Source organism: Tympanuchus pallidicinctus, unplaced genomic scaffold (genome assembly GCF_026119805.1).
Source record: "Tympanuchus pallidicinctus isolate F22 unplaced genomic scaffold, pur_lepc_1.0 scaffold22, whole genome shotgun sequence".
Classification (NCBI taxonomy): Eukaryota; Metazoa; Chordata; class Aves; order Galliformes; family Phasianidae; genus Tympanuchus; species Tympanuchus pallidicinctus.
The window spans coordinates 23695483-23710172 of record NW_026294739.1 but is presented as its reverse complement, the minus strand read 5'-3'; the positions used below and the strand labels follow the sequence as shown (position 1 = coordinate 23710172).

At 50.9% G+C, this 14690-nt stretch overlaps 1 protein-coding gene across 4 annotated transcripts in view; it reads left to right on the top strand.

The window, feature by feature from the left end:
- The window catches only part of ZFHX3 (zinc finger homeobox 3), a 508991-nt gene that overhangs the window by 405929 nt on the left and 88372 nt on the right, over positions 1 to 14690 (top strand). For 3 of the 4 annotated variants that reach the window (XM_052686500.1, XM_052686501.1, XM_052686502.1), the window contains 2 exons: positions 7093 to 9845; positions 13123 to 13619. In XM_052686500.1, coding sequence (XP_052542460.1) covers positions 7139 to 9845; positions 13123 to 13619 — 3204 coding nt within the window. In that variant the 5' untranslated portion in view covers positions 7093 to 7138. Of the gene's footprint in view, positions 1 to 4350; positions 4624 to 7092; positions 9846 to 13122; positions 13620 to 14690 lie in introns of those variants that run through there. The other variant, XM_052686503.1, reaches the window with a different exon arrangement.

Sequence of the window (14690 nt, the reverse complement as noted above, 5' to 3'; positions counted from 1 at the left end):
TCTGGAACACGTGTTGTTTGGGTAAATCAGCAGAAAGGAAGGAGCGTTGGCAAGACTTCTTCCCTAGGCATGCGAGTCTGCAGACTGTGCTGAGGAGCACCGCTTGGGGAGCGCTGCCTGACGGCACCGCGTTCGCTTCCGAGTGGGGCCATCTAAGGTTGGCTGCGTCTGCTTTTGGAGTCTTGTTGCAGGGCTGGTTGAGGCTTGGCTGCTGTGGTTTGTAGGAGCTAGCTCTCTGTAGCAGTGCAAATGTGCCATGTGTTTCTCATTGGGTGGGACTGCTCAGCACGTCCAGTAACTGGAAGAAGGAATGGATGAACCATCAGCAAAGCCGCAAAAGCCAGCTGGAATTTCTCACTTTCAGGACTCATTGCTGTGGTTTGCATCCTGTAGTCTCGCTACAAATGCTACACTTTCTTGGAACAGGGAACAGTGATCTGGTGGTGTAAGTACAGACAAATGTATCAAAGATGGTGTCGTCGTGGTGTTTGAAACTACAAACAATTCAGGGCATCTCTGTGGGTTAGATGTCGCCTAGCACATGACCCTGTTGGATGTTGCTGCCATTCGTGGTTAGGCAGAAGTGGCTCCATGGAGCTGTGGTAGCTCTCATTGAACATGCTACGATGGTAAAAAATGGAGGGGGAGGAATGGCAGGCTTCAGACTGGCACAAGGGAGAGAAAGAGTGGGACCATTTCCCCAAGGTGTGGGACCAGAGTAACTGTGGAGAGAACAGCTGAGCGGAGCGGCTTGGCCCAAGTGCTGTTTGCTTGCTTTTGAAGTTTGGTCAGTAACACTGCACTGAAAATGGGTACCAGATGCGAGTGTAGTTCTTTATGCTGCAGCAGAGGCTGGAAGCCAGGTTTGACAAGAAACATCGGGGTTTTAGAGCAAAGGAGTGAATTGCGCAAACTGAAGAATCAAGGAATATGCAATGTTTTGAAACAAAATCTGAAGCTTCTGCTGTCTGACACAGAGGAGGGAGGTTTCTGCAGGATGTGAAAACAAGCTGCCTGTCCTAGGAGCATGTGAATGACATGCCACTGATAGCAGTGGTTTGCTTTGTTTTGTAGAGAGTACTGCGACCTCAGCTAGTTCACCTCTGCTATGAAATACTTTCACTCCAAAGAGCATCTCTGGAGGAATGAGCGAGCTTTTCCCCAGCTGTTTGCTTGAAGCACTCTGGCACTTCTCTGGATTTACTCTGTTCTCAATAGCAGTGGGTTGACAATTACATAAATATTTTTGTGTGTAGTACAGTAGCTGGCTCAAAGGGATCAGCAAACTCGGAATAATAGTTCATAACAAAATGCCTTCTGAAAAGCAGCCTCCATCTTGCAGTGCACTCGTTGGCTCAACTTCAGCTGGTGTGAAGGACAGAAAAAAATGCGGATAATGTGGAAGGTTCACCTTCTCAAGGAGACCCTTTCTCTTAGTTTCATGCCAAGTGCTTGAGCCCTACAGCTTTCAGCCCTGTTTTGTTCAACGCTTCCTTTGCTTCCCGCTGCTTGAAAAGCTGTTTATGCTAATGATCCTGTGAGGATCTGAGGAACTTGCTGTGCCTATGCGTGTGAGCGTGGTGTAAGACTGCTTGTGCTTTGTGCCCTCTTAATGAGCGTGCGCAGTGCAGCGCTGGTCGTGCTGTCAGCTCCGGCCTCAGAGCCGCTGGCTGCTGGCCACGAGCCCTCCGTGCGACCATCCTGCAGGCCGAGGGCCATCCTGACCGTCAGAGGTGCCTGATGCAGTTTCCCTTCCTGGTGACCGCTGTGTCCTACCTCAGCCTCTTCAGGACCCTTGTCCCATCCAGGCCTGCCTGAATCCCTCAGAAGCCACTGAATTCTTGGCATCAGTGCAGTAGCGAACTGATTGGTGAGGACTTGCAGCCCCTGGACTCTTGTCAGTGTGTGATGCAGCCTGTGGGTCACTGCTGGTTGGATCCTTTGTCCTGCAGCAGGCATGCCTGGCTTCCTCGTTCCCCTCCTGCTGCAATGGAGTTGGCACATCTCCCCTGCACACAACAGTCTGGCACTGAGCAGTGTCTGCAGAGAAACTTCAGGAGTTTTGAAGCTGGGCTTAAAGCATTTGAGTAGGTAGAGCTAAAGCTCAGAAGAGGAAGAAGGCCGGATAAAGAGCTTGTTCAGGACTTGGCAGCATGGGCACCTGGTTGTGGATACTCAGCAAACCACATTTGTTGATGAGGCAGCTCCCCTGTGATCAGGTGTGTGCCAAAACACAACTCTGCCTTGCTTGGAAAGGTGCAAGATGCAACCTACTATGTGAAAAAAGAAAATTACTGTAGAAGTTATTTTTAAATTATTGAACTCTGCAAATAAATATCGTTATTTTCAGTCTTCTTGTTAGAAGTTGCATAAGAAGAATCTCAGAATGCAGATATGGTGGGTGGAAAGCTGTAACTAGAGACCACTCGTGCTGTGCATCTACATTCACTATTATGTATAAATTCTGGCTCATATGTACCATTTTATCCTAATAATTCATGTCCTGTTACAGAATCCTCAGCATTTCTTGCTGTAGTAATAACATCTGCCAATCTTTCTGGCACCTTAATGAATGGGAAAGAGCTGAAACGCATATCTTGTGTTTGTTAGAAGATAAAGCATTTTGTGAAACTAGGAATTGAAGCAATCTCTGTGTTCTGCAAAGCTTGAGTATCCAGCTCGTGTTGCTTGGGAAATTTCAGAAGATCTTTCTATTCTAGGAAGTGACTTTCCACATATTTATGTGATAACAGCTACTGTATGAATCTCATACAGTGACAACATGCTCGTGCAACTTTGTCTTACCCTCATATGTGACCATACTGCTTGCTAAGTGAGGCAATGTGTGATCGTGTAATTAAAGACAGTATCATAATCCATATGCATAGTGGAGCAAAATTAAAGTTGCTTTGGCAGCAACATACATTCTGTTCTTCCTTAACTTCTGAATTCTTGATCCTAAGTAATGATTTTTGTTGTGCTTTTCCATATACAGTTTTCTGCGTGTTCCAAGAGTGCTTTGTGGCATGCCAGGTGCTGGGAAGTGACACGGGAGGCTTTGGTGCTCCGGGTTCATGTCGCCACTCCAGATGTATTGGATGACTGCCTTGCTCCTGCCCAAGGGGCAACCCAAGGTTCTGTTCTCCATTCCTGAGCCTGGTGCATCTCAGCGAGACGTGGTTGAGTCAGTGGGCATGGTGGTGATGAGCTGACGGTTGGACCTGGTGATTGTACAGGTCTTTTCCAACCTTAATGATGCTGTGACATGAGCACCTCGCTGTACTGTGTCCCTCTGAGGACATTTCCACCGGCCGAGAGCAGTGTGCCAAGGAGGGGTGTGCAGGGCTTCCAAGCCCACGTTCACCCTTGTGCTTTCTTTGTCCTCTCTGCCTTTTTCCTCTTCTCCTGCAAACTAGCAGCACCTGCGCTAGAGCTAATCAAGGGCAGTCTCAGCCTGTGTGTATGGTATTGATTTATGGGGTGGCTGTTGGCACAACAGGTAGGCGTGTATTTACAAAGTTTAGAGGCCACTGTGCAGCTTTGTAGAGCAGGCGGTGCTCAGGCCCAGTCACTGGCTGTGCTCGTGTGAGCCACGTCTTCTGTGCAGCCCCGGCACAAAGCCTGGGATCAGAGAGCCAGCTGTGTGCTGCAGACGGGTCGCGAGGAGCAGACCCCGCTCGTGGCAGCGCTGTGTGCTGCGGGAAGAGCAGGGGGGGCCGCCTGGGTGTCTTCCAGGGTAATGGCCGTGGATGTAATGCATCTGCTTGTATCTTTTCCCTGTCCTCAGCACCCTTTTTTCATGGTGCCATGTGGGTCATTAGCAGAGGGAACAGTTTCTCACTGTCTCTTTCTCCTTTTGTTTTCCTCCTTCCTCATTGCTTCCAGTCTTGGTTTACTGCCAAACAGCCTCTTGTGAAAGGGCCGCCTAATTAACCCTGTGCTAATTAACAATTTAAAATTACACAGCACGGCTGTTCATATTTAATTCTCGGGAAGCCTGGGCAACAGCAGGAACCCCTCCTCCCGCCGTCTCCCTCCGCCACCGCCCGGGGGGAGCGCAGGGCCACCCCGAGCTGCGGCCGCTGCTGGGAGCAGCGTGGCTGAAAGATGGCATTTGTGGTTGTGTGCAGGGAGATGGGGCTGGGGGGGCCGAGGACAGCGCGGGGTCACTCTGCCTGCCTCCCGTCAGAGCGCGGCTGCCAGCGAAGCGGCCGTGGTTGAAAGCAGCACCTGGTGACAGCACGGGGCGTCGGGACACAGGGCCGGCCGGCCGCGGGACACTGCAGCGCCGCGTCTGCTGCCCTGCCCTGCGGCCGTGGCCCGCAGCGGCCTGCCTTGGGAGAGCCATCTGCCAGACTCCGGCCTGCCGGGGGAGCTGCAGGGACGGAGCGGCCCGGTGTGCTGCCTGCGGCCCGTGGAGTGGTGTGGGACCAGGGGCAGCCATGGGGTGTGGGGCTGAGCAGGGACCGAGGGAGAGCCCTCCCCACTGCCCGGCGCGGGAGCACGGGGAGTCTGTGGCGCTCAGGCTGCTCTCTCCGTAACTGGAGTTCATTGATTTTACGGGAAGCCGTGTTTACAGACAGAGTGCTGATCGACCTGACGAGTTGACTTCTGCCTCCTTAAGTAAGAACTACCTTTTCTTATTGACTGGCTGATAAACAGCGTGAGCGGGTGGGGGGCGCGCAGTGTGTGGGTCGGGGCTGTCCTCAGCACTCTGTCCGGGTCACCTGGGGATGGCCTGGGGACGGGCGGGAGGCAGAGCCCATGACAGCGAGCTGCAGGCACTGTACTGCTGCTCAAAGCTGGGTTTGCTTACAAGCTGAGTTGTTCTTTTTAGTTCACAGAAACAAATAGCTAGGGTTCATGAGTGAATGGAAATGAATCTGTGCCTTCTCCTACGGCACCGCTTTCTGGAAGTAGCACTGGAGATGCAGTGATGGGCAGAAGGTGCGGGGCCGTGTGCGGGGCCATGCTGCACCTGCTGAGGTCTGTGTGCCGATCCCCCACAGCCGCACCTCCAGTGCTGGTTAGCTTGCAGTGGGGGAGACACGTTAAAGCCACCCGCGGCAGCAAAGCCCACCAATTAATTGGTAAATGCTTGCAGGTTTGCCTGGCCTGGCCTGGCTGGGAGAAGAGATCGGCTTTCTTGTCAATAAACAAGTCCCCAGTGCAGCATCAAAGCCGCAGTCCTTTATCAATCGCGGCCTCCTCTTCCCGCATGTTCCTGTAACTTACCAAGCATTTATGACATTGATTTTGCAATCAGGCTGTTAACCCTCCCGCCCCACCAGCCCTGCTGGCCCTTTTGGCCCCGCTGTCAGTCAGGCGTCTTCTGCCAATCGGGAGTTCTTGGTACTGCAGATGCTCAGGTTCATGTTGTGTCACATCTGCACGTGTTCCCAGGGAGCTTGCTGTGCTTTGCAGTTCTACTGTCTGCTTAATGATGATTTCTATTTTATCTTTTTTAATTTCTACTTTCCTAAGAGACTTGTTTGTCCAGGCTGGTAAACTGCATGTTGTTTTGTCTGGGTGTTTTGAAAGTGAGGCACTCTTTTTCTACATTGTTTTGAAGTCTGCATAGATACTCCCATCAGTGTTCTCAGCAGAAACATGAGGCTTATGGAGTTTGGCTTTACACGGTTTTTCACCCAATATGAATTTGTTTTTGTTTGATTTGGATCACTGTCCTCAAGGCAGAAGGTAGCAGTGAGGTGGAGAGAATGTGTCATGTCGTAGGAACATTAATACGCAGCCTCAGTGCAGAAGAATCTGGGATCGATTTAAGGCAAGCATGCAGTGAAGGACAAATTTTCAGTGGGAGGGCAAAAGCTGTCACAAGGCAGTGTCAGAGCGTTGTGTTAGCTAAGGTAAGCAAAACAGCATCTGAGACAACTGAGCTTTTTGGCAACAGAATTACAGTGTTCCTCTTCCCAATTCAGTGCAACCTCATGCTGATCTGTGGTCTGCATTACCATGCTCCAGCTCACATCAGTAGCATTTTTGGGGAGCTATTCTCACAGGTCTGTTATCTCTAGGAAGCCATTCTGCCCAGGCTCAGTTAGGATTGCAGTGCAGGAGGTCATGTTGGGATGCAGCAAGTGAAGCTGTGACATTGGAGTGCAGCCTGTGCTCAGCAGCTCCTGGCTGCAGGTAGTTCTGCAGGTCACATATTTGGTGGAGGAGCAATAGCGGGAAGGTGGCCGTCCTTCTCAAGGACTCACATCATCTCTTTGTGTCTGGGGGCTGGGAGAGGCGGTCTGTGCACCCACTGTGTCCTGCAGGATCTCTGGGAGCTTCCTGGAGCGTGTGGGGCTGACCACTTTCCAGTCCTCAGGATGGACCCTTGTCAGATCTGGAATTTCCTGTTTGGTTTCTCTCCTGACGTCTCTCCTTTTAAACTCTGTCCAGAGCATAGCAATTAAATCTCCTGTGCATACTAAATGCTGTGACTCTGAAATTCTTGAGAGTTTCTCTGGGTCTCATGATCTGCCTCAGAGCTCCGTGTGTGCAGCTGAGCTGAAGATGTTAGCTGTGCTCCCAGAGCTGCTAACAGAGGGGAATAGCCCCAAAACTGTAGTGTCCGAGTTAGGAAGCCATGGATAAGGGAGAACAATTTTTGCAAAGCTTTAAAGCTTCAACACTGTTCTTTTGTAGCATCCTAACTCAATTTTTCTCAGACACTTTTCTGTAAATTGTTTTGAAGATCTCTCTGAGGTTGAAAGTGTTGGGGATGGCAGTGCAGCTCCTGCAGTCTACCCATCCCCCCCAGAGAAGGACCGAGGGTTTCTCCACACCTCCAGGTCGCTTTGACCAGCCTCTTGCCTTTCCTGCTCCCATCCGAGATTACGGAAGCGTGGCAGGGGCAAGCACCTGTTAGTTTCTATCGCTCGTTTCCTGTGGCTGCACACCCAGTGCTGCATTAGCGTCTTACACCAGGCCTTCTGTCCCCAGAGCTCACCTGGGGCACCGGTTCTCGTGCCATCACCCGCGATCCCGAAGAGCAGGATGCCCATGGCGTTTGTGGTGCATGGTCTTTAGGGAACTGCCTGCTCTCTGACTCACCCGCCTCTCTTCCTCTCTCCCCGCCTGCAGGTCCCAGCCGTACCGGGTGCAATGAGCGCTCCGTGCCGGCCCTGCCATGGAAGGCTGTGACTCGCCCGTCATCCCCGGGAAGGACAATGGGTGCGGCATCTCTCAGCACCAGCAATGGACTGATCTCAACAGCGCCCACCTCCCCGACACGGCCGGCAGCATGGAGCAGCCTGCGGTGGAGAGCCGCGGCCCCCTGGACAGCCTGAGGGTCCCTTTCCCCGAGCGCGTCTCCGAGAGCAGCACCGCGGCCGGCCCTGGCGCCGAGCCCGCCAGCAAGGAGGTGAGCTGCGGGCAGTGCGCGGCCTCCTTTGCCGGCCTGCAGAGCTACATGGAACACCGCTGCGCCAGCGCCCGCCCACCCCCACCACTGAGGGGGGAGAGCGGGAGCGAGAGCAGCGAGGATGGGGACGAGGAGAGCGATGTGGAGAACCTGGCCGGCGAGATCGTCTACCAGCCGGACGGCTCGGCCTACATCGTGGAGAGCCTCAGCCAGCTGGTGCAGAGCGGGGCCGCCTGTGGCAGCGGGGCTCTCCCCTCACTGCTCCCGAACTCTCTCTCCAAGCAGGGGGAGCCTTCCGGCACCGCCCCTGTCTACCCGCAGATCATCAACACCTTCCACATAGCCTCATCCTTCGGGAAGTGGTTTGAGGGCTCAGACCAGACCTTCCCGAATACCTCAGCCCTGGCGGGCATCAGCCCCGTCCTGCACAGCTTCCGCGTCTTCGATGTGCGACACAAAAGCAACAAGGATTACCTGAACAGCGATGGTTCTGCCAAAAGCTCCTGCGTATCCAAAGATGTTCCCAACAATGTGGACCTGTCCAAATTCGATGGCTTTGTGCTCTACGGGAAGAGGAAGCCCATCCTGATGTGTTTCTTGTGCAAGCTTTCCTTTGGGTATGTCCGCTCGTTCGTGACCCACGCGGTGCACGACCACCGAATGACTCTGAGTGAGGAGGAGCGGAAAATTCTTAGCAATAAGAACATCTCCGCTATCATCCAAGGGATAGGCAAAGACAAGGAACCTCTCGTCAGCTTTCTGGAACCAAAAAACAAAACCTTTCAGCACCCTCTTGTTTCCACAGCTAACCTCATAGGCCCTGGACACAGTTTTTATGGCAAATTCAGTGGCATTCGCATGGAAGGCGAGCAGGCCCTGCAGGCTGGGCCAGCTGGCGGAGCGGAGCCGCCACCTTCAGGCGTCCTGGCCCCCGGTGCGCTCCTCAACCTGGGTGGGCTGACCAGCTCGGCTCTGAAGACTCCAATTACCTCAGTCCCCCTGGGCCCGCTGGCTTCCAGTCCCACCAAATCCTCCGAGGGGAAGGACCCTGGGGTGGCAGAGGGGGAAAAGCAAGAGGGGGGCGACCAGGACAGCCTCTCAGAGAAGGCAGAGCCTGTGGAAGAGGTGGAGGAAGAGGAAGAAGAGGAGGTGGAGGAGGAGGAGGAGGAAGAGGAGGAGGAGGAAGAGGAAGAAGATGAGGATGATGAGGGTTGCAAAGGACTGTTTCCAAGTGAGTTGGAGGATGAACTGGAGGACAGGCCCCAGGAGGACCCTGGGGCCGTGGCAGGCGGCAGCAGCAGCAGCAGCAGCAAAAAGGACCTTGCTCTCTCAAACCAAAGCATTTCTAACTCTCCCTTAATGCCTAACGTGCTCCAGACCCTGTCACGGGGCACAGCTTCTACTAGTTCTAATTCTGCTTCTTCCTTTGTCTTTGATGGTGCAAACAGGAGGAATCACTTAAGCTTTAACAATGAGGGCGGCGGAGCCAATGTGGCAGAGGGCAGCAGGAGGCTGGACTTTATCGATGAAAGTGCCAATAAAGACAATGCCACAGCACCAGAACCAAATGAGAGCACAGAGGGCGAGGACGGGAGCTACATCTCCCATCACCAGCATGCTGGCCCCCTCTGTGAACTTGGGGGTGGGGAGTGCCCCTCGGGGAGTGGCGTGGAGTGCCCAAAGTGTGACACGGTCCTGGGCTCCTCACGGTCGCTGGGTGGCCACATGACTATGATGCATTCTCGCAACTCATGTAAGACACTCAAGTGTCCCAAGTGCAATTGGCACTACAAGTACCAGCAGACGCTTGAGGCGCACATGAAGGAGAAACATCCTGAGCCAGGGGGCTCCTGTGTCTACTGCAAAAGTGGGCAGCCGCACCCACGGCTGGCACGGGGTGAAAGTTACACCTGTGGTTACAAGCCCTTCCGCTGCGAGGTCTGTAACTACTCCACTACTACCAAAGGCAACCTCAGTATTCATATGCAGTCTGACAAGCATCTCAACAACATGCAAAACCTGCAGAACGGAGGGGGAGAGCAAGTCTTCAGCCACACCGCCGGGGCGGCAGCAGCGGCTGCAGCAGCCGCAGCCGCTGCAGCAGCAAACATTGGCAGCACCTGTGGGGCCCCCTCCCCCACCAAACCAAAAACCAAACCCACGTGGCGGTGTGAGGTGTGCGACTATGAGACCAATGTAGCCAGAAACCTTCGTATTCACATGACCAGTGAGAAGCACATGCACAACATGATGCTGCTTCAGCAAAACATGTCCCAGATCCAACACAACCGGCACCTGGGCCTCGGGAGCCTGCCGTCCCCTGCCGAGGCCGAGCTCTACCAGTACTACCTGGCACAGAACATGAACCTTCCCAACCTGAAGATGGATAGCACTTCCTCAGATGCACAGTTCATGATGAGTGGATTCCAGCTTGATCCTGCCAATCCCATGGCAGCAATGGCTCCATCTCTAGGTGAGATTGAAGGGTTTTCCACTGTTCCTGTGTGTAAGGGGAGAGTTGTGTTTGTGTCGCGGGCTTTGTTCTGTCCCTGCAACTCACGGTGAAGTGCAGCTGCAGTGCAGTGGACTGCCCGTGTGTGTTGACCAAGGATGGAGCCTGTGCTGTAGGGATGGAGCAGAGAATTCTCTTCTGCATTCTTCCACAACATTTTGTCATCCTAAGAAAGTATGTCACTTTTTTTGGTTCATTTTCTAAAAGTTCCAGAAGGAAAGTAATAGAACAGTAGTTGTAGCTGACATGCACTGAGTGTTCCTTATTACTGCAGTCAGGATGCTTCCCTGCATTTCCTGATGGATTGGGCTTGCTTTGGTAAGGGACGTAGGCACTGTCCAGGTGGCTCTGTGAGCTGCTAGTGCTCCCAGAGCTGGAGGCTGAGGTGGTGCACTGCATATTGTGTTGCCTTGAGGAGAAAAGGTAAGTGTGTTCTGAGAGCTGCGATGAGTTCGGTAGATGTTCCTCTGCTGAAGAAACTCAGCTGAAACCACCCCTGTGACACCAGCACAATAGATAAGATTTGAGGCCTGAACAGAGGAAGGGGAGTCATTAAACCGAAGAAGAATGGCTATAGGGAGGGAAGATTATTTCTCTCATCAACTGACAAAAGCACTTTGAAATAAATTACCAAATGCATTTTTCCTGACAGCAAGCATTCATCATGTTTGTGTTGGCACTCTGGGGGGCACACTGTTATCCCCACAAAGTTTAGCCCAAGAATTAGAATAGGGTAAGGAATAAGTTTCTGTCAAGGTTCCTCCACCAAGCTGCTTTTATGTCCCCTGAGACTGACAGCAGCCACTGCAGCGCTCTGTAATAGCTCTGCTTTCATGCTGGAGTCCCACACAGCACTTAGGGCATGCCAGATGGAAGTGACTTATTTCTGCATTGTTTTTGGTGTTGCTGAGGGTTTTTCACAGCGCCTTGAGAAAGTATGTGAAAAGAGATGTGCCACTTACCTGCCTTCCTTTGAACTAATTTATTTGTGCTGCTCTCTGCCCTCTCTGCCCTTGTCCATCCATTGATGCTATTATTACTGATGCACTACATTGCTGGTTCATTGGTCTCATGCATGTTCTCCTTTCCTTCAGCTATTCATAGTACAGTTTATTATTAGTCCAGAAGGACGTGAAAGTCATATGAGAGAACAACAACACAAGATACTAAAAAAAATGAAAAAGAAAATGGAGGAACTCAAGTGATTATAACTTAAAGTGATTATCTTCTTTTTTTTTTTTTTTCTTTTTTTTTTTTATTGCATTTCCCAGCTTGCATCTTTGGGAGGTCAAGGACATGAGCTTGTCTGGTACATTTTCAGTAGCTCCAAGTTGCCACCCGCTGTAACTGACGATTGCTTGTAAGATAGCTGACAGCAGCATGTAATCTTATGCAGTCATCTGTGGGTGGTTTCTTGAGATGCACCCCTTTTGGGACTTGGAGCCTCCTTGCTGAAGTAAGGGAGGCTGGCATGAGAGAAGTTGGGAGTACTTTAGCTGAAACCTCTTGAGGTGCATTACGAGGCCTTGAGCATCTGTGAGCTTGCCTGGAAAGTGATTTGTGAGCAGTACACTTGATGGTTATAAATCTCAAGCTGAGGATCACGGAGGGAGGCCCTTCCCATGTCAATAAGCACTTGACACAAGTTTAGCTCATTAAACTCATACGCACGCTGTGAACTTTGTTAGAAATCAAGCACATTTTTCCCATTTTTACTCTTCAGTCCAAAACTGAGCTTGAGAGGAATATTAATAAATCAGAAGATATTGCTTACAGGTTTTTACTGCACGACGCTTTAAGGATAGATGGATTCGAAGAGAGGATTTCAAGATGTGTCCTAAGAGGAATGCTTAGAAAAATTACTGTGATTAGGAGCTGCGGGCTGTGGAAGGCAAGTGATGGCTCTCTGTGTGCGGTGAGCAGCTGTGCAGGAGTAGCTGTGGAATTGTGCTGTGGCACGGCAAGATGAAATGATTTGAGAAAGAGGAGCGCGGCTGCGCTGGCAGAAGGGCAGAGTGCTGGCACTCGGCTCGTCCCATGCAGTGCCTGCGCCAGCTGTGGCTGCGTGCCTTCAGGAAGGTTGGCATGCAGTTCTGGTACCCGCCCCAGTGCAGAGCAGCCTCGCAGTGGTGGCTGTTTCTCAGCATAAGAAACGTTTTGGTGGGCCGGGTAACTGCTGGCCTAAAGGTTTCTTTGATAAAATCAGATTTTTAAGCCAAGCTGTGACATAAGATCAAAGTAGAATACCGAAAAGCTGCATAAGTGTCTTCAAAATGGAAAAAGAGAGCAAGGTGGAGCAAAGGTCCTAAGAAGAGGCTTGTGGTGGGTCCCTGTGCTTTCACATAAAAAGTTAATGTTAGAAAAAAGTCTCTGTTCCTAACTTCAGATAACTCTGATGTAAATAAGAGCTTGCTGTATTCACTTACTGTAAGTGAACAGAGTTCATCTCTCAGTTTGAAGGGTAGATCTATGATACTTAAAGACAGCAAGCATCTTGCTGGTTTTCCTTGACGTGTTAATGCACTCCCATTAGTAATAATGGTTGTATGTACAAAGCATCTATAAACACTGTTTTTAGAAGGCTGCCATTTTAAACTGTTGGACGAGAGAGCGGATCTGAGTGGCTCTGTTCAGACTGGGTTTTGTACGTGCCATGTTCTGCATGTTGCGTGCTTCTGACTGCAGTGTGGTGACCTAACTGCAGTGCTCACGTGGCTGTAAGTGTGTAATACTCATACTTGTGGCCAAGGTCTGTTCTTTGCTTGTTTTTCCTTTTTGAGACCGTGCTCAGGTACTGCACAAGGCAACGTTTCTTGCTTCTTCAGGTAAGCAATTAAAAATAGGATAAAGTATTGTCCTGTTCCTGATACGAACACAGAATTTCAGTGCAGCACCAAGGAACTTTTCCTTCTCAGAAGCACTGTAAGAAGTAGAGCTTTTCTTGTCACCTTTCATGAGCAGAGGGTAGGACAAAATTCGGAGCTTGGTGTCTACAAGGTAGGTAGCAAGAGCTGCTGCAGTCCTGTCCCAGCCTTACATGCTGGCTGCTCTTTTTTTTCCCCGCAGATGTAGTACAGAACTGAGGGATAAATGAAGGGACAGCAGTGCTTTGCTTTTGCTATGATTTTGGTGAGTGCAAGAGTTGCACTGGGAGCATATGTTCCGCTCTGTGCTGTTCTTCTGGCAAGTGAAGGATTGAGCTTTTCTGACCTCTTTCTCCCCTTTTTCCTTCGTGCAGTGGGTGGAGAGATCCCCCTGGACATGCGGTTAGGCGGTGGACAGCTGGTGTCTGAGGAGCTAATGAACTTGGGTGAAAGTTTCACGCAGACAAATGACCCATCACTGAAGCTCTTCCAGTGTGCTGTGTGCAACAAGTTCACTACAGATAATTTGGACATGCTGGGCCTTCACATGAACGTGGAGCGCAGCCTCCCTGAAGATGAGTGGAAGGCAGTGATGGGAGACTCATACCAGTGCAAGCTGTGCCGCTACAACACGCAGCTCAAGGCAAACTTCCAGCTCCACTGTAAGACGGACAAGCATGTACAGAAATACCAGCTGGTAGCACACATCAAGGAGGGTGGGAAGGCCAACGAGTGGAGGCTGAAGTGTGTGGCCATTGGGAATCCGGTACATCTGAAATGCAATGCTTGTGACTACTACACCAACAGTCTAGAGAAGCTGCGTCTTCACACAGTAAACTCGAGGCATGAGGCCAGCTTGAAGCTCTATAAGGTAAGGGGTGGCTTTGCTTTGTCTTCCTTCACTGCCCGAGTGCTGGAACAAAGGAAGATCTCCTTTGAACCTCAGTGGATTGTGATCCTTTGGAGACAAGCTGCTCAGCTCTCTCCAGCAGGACCCAGTCTCACTTGTGCAATGCAGGCTTTTGGCTTTTGTTATCGCAGCACCTGCAGACTTTAAAGCCTTTGGCCAGCAAGCATTGATTTCAGAATGCTTTATTGGGGTCTCCAGTGTCTTAGTATTGCACGTGTGTCAGATGACACTTTTATGTGCAACAAATGACATTCATTTTTGAAAATGTGCAAGATGTTATTAGCCATGGTTTACTCCCTTCTGTAAGGTAGATTGTTAACCCATTTGAGATGCTTCAGGAGAACCTGAAGGCTTTTGCTCTTCTGAAAGAAATGGGTTATTCTGGCATGGAGAGTGCTGAGTGGAGTGAGCAAGGAGGGAAGAAAGGGTGGAAGAGGGCTGCCATCACTGTGTATTTATGCTCTGTATATGTTAATCTGTAAGGAAAGTGTTGCTTGACGCTGGAAAAGGGAGAAGCTGGGAAGAGAAACCTTGTGTGCGTGCACATATGATTGTGCGTATGAGCAGACAGTTTGGAGGCACTGCAGGATTTCATCCCTGGTAATACTTGGCCTGGGACTGCCATCTTGTTTTCCTTTCTCCCTTTGTGTGTTTGTTTGTTTTGGCCTCATTTTGTGTCTTTATAGCCATCTTCCTCTCCCTGACTTATTTCTCTGGCTCACAACCCCCTCCCCTTGCTGGCCTGAACCCTGTGGGCTGTAACCCAAGAGGAGCTCCGGATACAGTAAATAGTCCTTTCACTTGTGCAGCAGAATTGCTCCAGACGTTTCTATTGATTTTCACTGGACTTAAAGCTTCACCTTTTTCTCTAATCATCCCATAATGGCTTTAGTATGATCAATCAGGTACGAATTGCCATAAATCTAAGCAGCTGCATACCTTCCATTCACACATGCTATGCTGCTGATTGCCTTCTTTCTTTCACTTTTTTTGTTTTTCATCTGTCCTTTTCCCCACTTTTCTTCAAATGCA